This window comes from Ambystoma mexicanum, chromosome 2q (genome assembly GCF_040938575.1).
Source record: "Ambystoma mexicanum isolate Mex_15411 chromosome 2q, UKY_AmexF1_1, whole genome shotgun sequence".
NCBI lineage: Eukaryota > Metazoa > Chordata > Amphibia > Caudata > Ambystomatidae > Ambystoma > Ambystoma mexicanum.
In genome coordinates, this window is record NC_090924.1 from 326,344,552 (window position 1) to 326,354,546 (window position 9,995).

Below are 9,995 nucleotides of genomic sequence, written 5' to 3' on the forward strand. Positions count from 1 at the left end.
ACATAAAGATATAATGGATCTGGCTGACATACAAACAATAGCAAAAGAATGTATCATGCGTACAGAGCGCGCACAAATATTGTGGTTTTTTGAACAAATGTGCGTGATCATCACTCACTACAAATACATTGACGGATCATTTTACTCTGTGGTTTGTGTCTGTAGCAAAGTCCCCAAGGTGTCTCCTGCCCCCACCCCCACCACTCCCCAGAATGTATGTGTCTCCTACACTCCTGATGGTGCTGAGCTCTGAGGAACATTTAGGGCCACCAGTGTTTAATCGCAGGAGAACGTTTCCTCGTAAAGCCCTAGCCCTATGCATGGCCATTCTGTCCTCCTAGAAGTTAGCCTCATCCTGTTACCCATCTCCTAGGATTGGCTTCCCTTCTGTGGTTGATATATGATGTATTTTCTAGACAGGTCCTTATCGATATTCTGTCTTCAAGCAGGGCTGGTAATGTTCCCCAGCTTCGATAGGCCAGAGTAGTATTGAATGAGATTGATTTACGGTTCCTTTGGGTTAACCCTTTGGCTTTAAAATGTTCTGACCTGGCGTGCTAATGGATGCACCCCAATCTTACAGATTTACAACATGCACAGGTGTCACTATGAATACCGCCTTGACTCTGTACTTGGTAAGGAACGTCTCAATGCGGCTGGCACCGTACTATGACAATGTTTAGGGTTCTATCACATTTAATCATGAGAGACATTTTGCTGAATTTTACTGTGGCGTTGTTATGGTGGGCGGCGCCACGTGCCCCCAGGCTACCGCCCCCTCTCCAAAGCTCCTATATCCCCACCTTACCTCCTATTTTACCCTCAATCTGCCCCCTTCTCTGTTGCAGTAAAATGCAGTCAAATATCCTGCACCCAAACGCAGTGAAACTGCTGGGGGGAATGGGAAGTGGGGGGATAGATAGTATGTTGAGTGCCCTTGAGAGTGCACTCTTCTTGTAAAGCTAAGTGCCGCTCAATAATAATAAGTTGTGTTCCTGCATAGCACTTCATGGCAGGTTCCTCCAGCATCTAAGTGCTCAACGTATGATCCTCGACAGGATTAAAAGCTAAGGGCCTGATGCATGGAACATTTAGTGCGGTGCAAAGTGACTTTGCACTGGTGCAACGTGACTTTGCACTGCCAACTAATACCCTGATTCATAGGGTGGTACAAAGTGTATTTTTGCATTGCACCGCTCTATGAATCAGGAGGTTTGTTGGCAGTGCAAAGTCACTTTCCACAAGTGCTAAAAGTTCCATGAATCAGGCCCTCGGTCGGCACTGCTGAGAAATTAAAACTTGCAATGTGGGGGCTGCCGCAATGTCAGAGAGATGGGCATTACTCATAAGTAATGTAAGTGCACTATATGGCTTATCCTCGAAAACATCAGAGCTCTTTATTGTATTTTGACCCCGGTACAAGGCAAATGGGAAGTACTGGTTTCATCCAAATACCAGTTTAGTGTGGCATTCAGATTTGTGACTTGGCAGTGCAATGCAGGCCACGATGTTGCTTCGGCTTTATCTAATGGACACCTTGCAGCTGCCCAAAACTAATTTGAACCCTCGAAAGGCCTGCAGGACCCTGTGCACTCAAGACCCAATTGCTACCTCTGCAGCCTCCAGACTCTTGGCAAATATTCCCTAGTATGTTCATATGTTCATAGTTTTTACACTGTGCCAAATCACCGCCTTGGTAGTCTCAGAGTTGCCCCCAATTGGTTTGTTACGGTTCCCTATGAGGAAAATGCATAGGGCACTGGCATACGTTTGTGGTGAGGGCAGGATCACTGTGTCAATGGCGCTGCAGTCGAGAAGTACATACTTCCGAACACAGTTAAATGGTGTAACCCAGCCCTACAAATCGGGCTTGTATTGGTTACTTTTACTCTCTAAAAATAAGGAAATACTCCCAAATAATAAAAATGGGGAGTAAAAATACTTTCAACAAAAAATAGGAAACAAACACGTACAACCGTGGGCCCCTGCTTTCACCAGCACAGCTCCGTGGATGTTTTAGGACCAGTAGTGCAGTAAGGAACTACCATTATTACTGCCTGATCGGGGGTAAGCATGTATCTTTTAATGTGCATGAATAAATAAGTGCAAAGAAATAATTATTTCAAAAAGTGTCCGTTTTCCAGTTAAAACATATTTTGACTCGCTTACAAAATACTTCCATTGATATGATATGATAGGTTATTTATAACGTGCTTTGTACCCAGTGTTCTAAGCGCGGACCCAGGGATCGAACCTGTGGTGCTCCGTGATCTTGTGCTTCCAAGGCGAGCACGTTGACCCTGAGGAATGGAATTGGTATTACATTTTTACTGCCTAAAAAATTATTTTATTACCAACTTTAAAAAATAGGGACTAAATTACTCCCACTTCCAAATCTTGTCTGGAGCACTGGTGTAACCATAGGACAACTTCCGACAAAGGTTCTTTCTTGAAGCAGTCAGAAACATGAATGTTGACATGCAGTTGATTAGACTCGTTTTTTAAGCGGAGAAAATGAATGAAAAAACATCTGTATGAAAGAATAACCTTATGGTTCATCACGGAATGGAGTGAATAAGGACCAGGCCTGGTGTGCACATTTCTAAAGTGAGTGGTACAGACACTATTGGGTTTTTCTGCTCTGTCTCTGGGGACTCCAATTTAAAATTCCAGTTCTGCCTGATTTTCTTGCCACCAGAAAATCCTTGTATGCGCGACTTTCTGAACTCTCTTGGGGACTGGCTTTGAAGTGAAATTCGGCTCCACGTCTACACAACGCTGGGGCTACAAGCCAAATCTAACTAATTTTCTAGGGTGCCACCATCAGAAAAGCACTTGAGACTCCCATTTTGACCCTCAAAAGCAGCAATAGTAAAACGAGGGAATGCCAAAAAGGGCACCTCACTTGAGGCCAGCGCACTGATGTTTGGTTGGATGGTACAAAGTTTGGGGTGGGAGCAAATGGGATTTGTGGATAGGATGATGGCAGGGGTGGGGCAGCTGCTCTGCTACCCCGGCTTCTTGCTACCACCTCTGAAGCCTGGCACCCAAAGAAGAACCTGCAAACTGGCACCTGTAGGCAGAAGAGTGCTTGTGTTAGGGTGAATGGTGCAGATGTTGGGATGGGGGCGAGTGGTTTGTCATTGAGGTGGTGGGAGGACTGGGAGTCATGTAAGCCGGCCACAGCTGGAGGGTATATCCTGGCTGATGAGGGGGTCTCTTCCCCTCAAGTTTCCATTTCAGCCCCAGTCGCTTCCACTGTGGAGATGGGAAATGGGAAGTTGTCAGGGACAATAACATTCTTGGGGGTGGAGGGAGCCCTCCAAATCAGGCCCAGAAACAATGCCTTTGGTTGCATTCTTAAAACTTCCTCACCTGATGAGGAGACATTCTCGCCTACGTCTGGCTAACAGCTGAGTCAATATCTCATTATTGAAACCAATTTTACAGTTTAGTGTGTCTTTTTTACATACTAGAAATTGTACATAAACCTGTCTGTCTGATATCGGAGGAGGTGTTTAAGAAATCATTAAATCTATCCACGTAAAGATGCATACTTACCTTGCCCAGCTATATTCGTAAGTATATAAACAGAATGTGTAACATGGCTGATGCATCACCTCTTTTCGTGATTGTGACTTGTCTGGTGGACAAAGACCTTCCATCTCTTTTCCCAAAATAAAACCCATTGAGACACTTTGGGCCGGCCTTCTAGCTTTTTTTAAATCAAAATAGTTGTGGCTTTGGAGGTCCGGCCTGTCAAGGTGCTTTAGGGCAATTCCTACCCTAAAGCATGTCACTGTTACCTCCTGCATGCATATGCACCTTGCAATTCCTACCCTAAAGCATGTCACTGTTAGCTCCTGCATGCATATGCACCTTCCAATTCCTACCCTAAAGCATGTCACTGTTAGCTCCTGCATGCATATGCACCTTCCAATTCCTACCCTAAAGCATGTCACTGTTAGCTCCTGCATGCATATGCACCTTCCAATTCCTACCCTAAAGCATGTCACTGTTACCTCCTGCATTCATATGCACCTTCCAATTCCTACCCTAAAGCATGTCACTGTTAGCTCCTGCATGCATATGCACCTTCCAATTCCTACCCTAAAGCATGTCACTGTTACCTCCTGCATTCATATGCACCTTGCAATTCCTACCCTAAAGCATGTCACTGTTAGCTCCTGCATTCATATTCACCTTGCAATTCCTACCCTAAAGCATTTCACTGTTAGCTCCTGCATTCATATGCACCTCGCAATTCCTACCCTAAAGCATGTCACTGTTACCTCCTGCATTCATATGCACCTTCCAATTCCTACCCTAAAGCATGTCACTGTTACCTCCTGCATTCATATGCACCTTGCAATTCCTACCCTAAAGCATGTCACTGTTAGCTCCTGCATTCATATTCACCTTGCAATTCCTACCCTAAAGCATTTCACTGTTAGCTACTGCATTCATATGCACCTTGCAATTCCTACCTTAAAGCATGTCACTGTTAGAGCCTGCATTCATATGCATCTTGCAGGTATAGTTTGGTGAAAATGCTTCTGTTGGACTTGAACCAAAATGAACTGTATGTCGCGACTCCCTGAGTTGTGGTTGGAAAAAGCCAATTAAAACCACTCAAGAAACTGATGCTACATAAATACTCATATTCGAGACACTGGCAAGTTTTAGGTTTGAAAAACAAAAGTTAGTTTAATTATTATTATTATTTTTTTGGTGTTGTAGTTGCCCTTGTTGATAACACGTGTTTCGGCTTTACTACCAGCCTTTTTCAAATCAGGGCCTTTTTTCTATTACACATACAACTTGTGGTTGCATGTCCCCGTTCAGATTGTCAGTAAGAGGCAAGCCTCATACTGACAATCTGAACGGGGACATGCAATCATAACTTTTTTTTAAACTCCAGAGCAGCTCTCAAACTATAAAAAGTGCCTGGTCTTGTGAACAGATCGTGTGAGTTGGCAAGACAAGGGGCCTCATTCCAAGTGAAGGTGGTGCGGTAAAAAAGTTGCAATACTGGATTTACCACCATTTTTACCACGCATCAGTAGTGCATGTTTGCAGAAAAGGTGGAGGAAGTGCTTCCGACACTTGGTTGGGCGTTTTCCCTCCACATTCCCTCTTATACACGGAGGAATTACCAGCAGCAGATTTAACTCTGGTGATAATTCCTCCAAACCCCTATGGGGTCCAACAGCGCCTCACCACTGCTCACAATCTGACAGATGTTCCTGCCCATTGGGGTGATGGTAACTGAATATGGGGGAATTGCCAGGGGTAAAAACCGCAGTACTCATCAGTTTAATGAGGATCCAAGAAAAATGGCAGGCCATATGATATAGCAGTGTTAGCTTGCTCACCTTCCGGGTCACTAGTCGGTCTTGGTTCTCCTTCCGCTGGACGATTCTGAAAATAAAAGACACGACACGTCATTGGGTGGGTCAGTGTGTGCGCTCAAACTCCCTCAACACTCGCGCAATGTTGACCCAGTCTGTACTACGCAATAATACACTTTCATGAAAGAACGGGAGTGAGGGGATCGGGGGACACGAGACTCACTATGAACCCGCAAAAGCCGAGCAGCATGTGCTGGTCCCGACCACCAACCCCCGGACTAGCACAAAGACGAAGGACCTCTTAAATAAACTCACAGGTGATCTTGTTGAGCAATGCAGCGGGGGTCGGGGCCGCGATGCCCCCTAACTCGGTACAGGCGACGGCCCTGAGAACCACCGCCATTAGCATAGTCCAGAGGGAACGCGCGTGCCCCCCTCCCATTCATAGTATATTGAATACGCATTCAGGGATGTCCAGTACTGGCTCCTCGCCTTCAAAGAGTGCCCCTGAGTAAGGCACATCACAACGGACCATCTACACTCTCTCGTTTCCCATTTTCCTAAGAAACCCAGAAGCACAGAATCAATTATTGATGCTCACAGACACTGTGCCCCTTACACCTACATGCCCATTAACACGAGGACGCATACACGCAGTCGCTGTGCCCCATTGCCGGGCCCACTGCATACACATACATGCATGTCTATTAGCATATAGACTGGCACACACAGTGACGGAGCCCCTTTGCACACACGCATTCATGTTCCCTTGCATAGAAGGATAAATACAATCACTGTGCCCCTTTGCATGTATACTGACATCCGTGTCATGCATATGTGCACACAATGACTGTGCGCCATATGTACAAGCATATGTGTCCCTTTCCATAGACAGATATATACAATCACTCTGACCCGTTGCATGCATATACATATCAATTATGTACATATATATGAATATTTATATGTACACACACAATGACTGTGTCCCATTGCACATTGCATACAACCATGCATATACACGCCCCTTTGCGTAGACGGGTGCATATAATCAATGGAGGCCATTTCATATATGTCACATTGCGGGGACTGGTGCACACAACCACACACTGATAAACACATGTGTCTCATGGCAGGGACTAATGTTCAAAATGACTTTGCACCATTGCACGCATGCATACACAGCAATCTGCATGAATAACTGATGCATGCAATCCCTGTGTCCCCTGGCATGCATATATGTGTCCTTTTGCATAGGCAACTACTCACGCTGAATTCACAGCCCAATATACACAGACTCACTCTTAGGTATTGTTCCTCCCCCACCCCGAAATTGTGGGCTATGTTGACTCGACCCAGATGACCTACAAAGCCCTGGTGGACAGAAAAGGACACAGGGTTTCGGCGTTAACAAAGGCCTTGCAATTACTAACCTAAAGCATGTCACTGTTAGAGCCTGCATTCATATTCACCTTGCAATTCCTACCCTAAAGCATGTCACTGTTACCTCCTGCATGCATATGCACCTTGCAATTCCTACCCTAAAGCATGTCACTGTTAGCTCCTGCATGCATATGCACCTTCCAATTCCTACCCTAAAGCATGTCACTGTTAGCTCCTGCATGCATATGCACCTTCCAATTCCTACCCTAAAGCATGTCACTGTTAGCTCCTGCATTCATATGCACCTTGCAATTACTAACCTAAAGAATGTCACTGTTAGCGCCTGCATTCATATTCACCTTGCAATTCCTACCCTAAAACATTTCACTGTTAGCTACTGCATTCATATGCACCTTGCAATTCCTACCTTAAAGCATGTCACTGTTAGAGCCTGCATTCATATGCATCTTGCAATTCCTACCCTAAAGCATGTCACTGTTAGCTCCTGCATGCATATGCACCTTCCAAATTCCTACCCTAAAGCATGTCACTGTTAGCTCCTGCATGCATATGCACCTTCCAATTCCTACCCTAAAGCATGTCACTGTTAGCTCCTGCATTCATATGCACCTTGCAATTACTAACCTAAAGAATGTCACTGTTAGCGCCTGCATTCATATTCACCTTGCAATTCTACCCTAAAGCATGTCACTGATAGCTCCTGCATTCATATGCACCTTGCAATTACTAACCTAAAGAATGTCACTGTTAGCGCCTGCATTCATATTCACCTTGCAATTCCTACCCTAAAGCATGTCACTGTTAGCACCTGCATTCATATGCACCTTGCAATTACTACCCTAAAGCATGTCACTGTTAGCGCCTGCATTCATATGCACCTGGCAATTCCTACCTTAAAGCATTTCACTGTTAGCGCCTGCATTCATATGCACTTTGCAATTCCTACCCTAAAGCATGTCACTGTTAGCTCCTGCATGCATATGCACCTTCCAATTCCTACCCTAAAGCATGTCACTGTTAGCTCCTGCATGCATATGCACCTTCCAATTCCTACCCTAAAGCATGTCACTGTTAGCTCCTGCATTCATATGCACCTTGCAATTACTAACCTAAAGAATGTCACTGTTAGCGCCTGCATTCATATTCACCTTGCAATTCTACCCTAAAGCATGTCACTGATAGCTCCTGCATTCATATGCACCTTGCAATTACTAACCTAAAGAATGTCACTGTTAGCGCCTGCATTCATATTCACCTTGCAATTCCTACCCTAAAGCATGTCACTGTTAGCACCTGCATTCATATGCACCTTGCAATTACTACCCTAAAGCATGTCACTGTTAGCGCCTGCATTCATATGCACCTGGCAATTCCTACCTTAAAGCATTTCACTGTTAGCGCCTGCATTCATATGCACCTCGCAATTACTACCCTAAAGCATTTCACTGTTAGCTCCTGCATTCATATGCACCTTCCAATTCCTACCCTAAAGCATGTCACTGTTAGCGCCTGCATTCATATGCACCTCGCAATTACTAGCCTAAAGCATGTCACTGTTAGCTCGTGCATTCATGTGCATACATTTTTAGGACATTGAAATCGTGATGTGGGGTTAGTACTTGCATGCCTGGGGAGTGATTGGAAGGGTAGAGAGGGGACAGGAGACGCTCATTCCTAAAGGAGAGAGTTAACTGCCTGTAACATTGAAGGTGCACTAGAAAAGTCTCATTACAATGCGTAAATGAGTTAGATGCCCCCCACACAAATGAGTTTGCCCCCTGCTATCTCTGAAGTTAGCGCCTCTCCCAACATTTGAAGTGTTAACCCCCAGCCCCCAAACCCCGACTGCCCAAAACGTGGGTCTCATTGCACCACAGGCCTATTACCACATACTGAACTGTGCCCACATTGAACACCTACACAAGGCCACGTGCATAGACAAAGGGAGCATTGGCATACATTGGCACCCGACCTTACAGACTGGTACATAAGGTCACATAGTGCCATGTTATGGGGAACCATGCACGAGTGCTGAGTTTTCTGGAGTCGCCTGGCAACACATAATCACTGTGCCCTATTGAATGCAAGTGGCAGGGGTGGGCAGTACAAGGCCAGTTATCAACACATCCATGCATACCGGCATCCGCCTGCATAGCCTGAAACACACTGAACTATTGTGCCCCCTCCCCCCTTGCACACATTCATACATCATTTGGCGTTCCCCTGTCACCTTCCAGACTTACCGATGCAGGGAAGGCCCAGCCTGCAGCGCTGAGCGCCAGGAGGAGAGTCAGGGCCAGGGCGTCCATGATGCAGGCAGCAGAGGCTCTGGAGAGAGGTAACCCGGTAGCGGAAGAAGGGAAGGTCTGCACGGGCTGGAGGAGCTACACGACTTGCCATGCAACACGCACCCCAAACCTTTATACCCGGCCCTCCACACTACATGTCCGGGGGAAATGTCCCAGGGGGGAAGGGTTCAGAGGGAGGGACGTGAGGAAATCCATGTGCACCCCATGCCCGAGGCAGGGGGCCACCAGGGGCTTTGATCAGCATCCGAGCCGCACCCCTAATTGAGGCTTTTTTAGATCGCGCCCAGCTTAGAAAAGCCACAATAGAGTTTAACCTGAGGCCAGGGGGCGATAACAGCGTGGGATGCAGCTGTCAGCACCGTGCCCCATTCACACACACTCCGCGCCCGGGTCCCCCGGAGATGCTTTGGTGTCCGCAGGAGAGAGGCCAGCTACCGCGAGGCGCTGTGTTGTTTGGACGCGCTGAGGTGCCTAATCCTTCACTTGCACACTACAATATCCACAGTTCGGGTAAAACACGGAAATGTGCAAATTTGCAAGGGAAGACGACTTATTGTTTAACAGAGCAATTCATTGGTTGCTGTTGCCTATACACACCAGCATGGAAGTTCCACAATGCGTGGCAGCATTTACTACTCTGCCCAGTGCTGTCCCGAATGCGAGGTTTAGAATCTACTTGCCCAGTGCCCACCCCAAATGCTCCTTATTTTCTTACTTTGGCAAAGAAAGGCAAGAGAAAAGGAATCCAGAGGCAGCTCTGCTCGTTGTTAACTGTCATGACTCAATATGTATGAAGAATAGATCAGCGAATTAAGCACCCACTGCCTATATATATATTCAGTGAAAAAACGTTGTTAAAGGGACGTTATGGTTAAGTTGCGCTAATAAAAACCTATCAAATTCAGTGCAAAAACTTTTTAAAAGTAATGTT

General features: G+C 46.0%; 1 protein-coding gene across 1 annotated transcript in view; it reads right to left on the bottom strand.

Moving 5' to 3' along the window:
• The window catches only part of LOC138568944 (high choriolytic enzyme 2-like), a 66,510-nt gene extending 57,374 nt beyond the window's left edge, over nt 1–9,136 (bottom strand). The window contains exons 1-2 of the mRNA XM_069646704.1: nt 8,999–9,136; nt 5,376–5,421 (exon numbers count right to left, since the gene is read on the bottom strand). Coding sequence (XP_069502805.1) covers nt 5,376–5,421; nt 8,999–9,064 — 112 coding nt within the window. The 5' untranslated portion in view covers nt 9,065–9,136. The remainder of the gene's footprint in view (nt 1–5,375; nt 5,422–8,998) is intronic.
• Nucleotides 9,137–9,995: the final 859 nt, after the last annotated feature.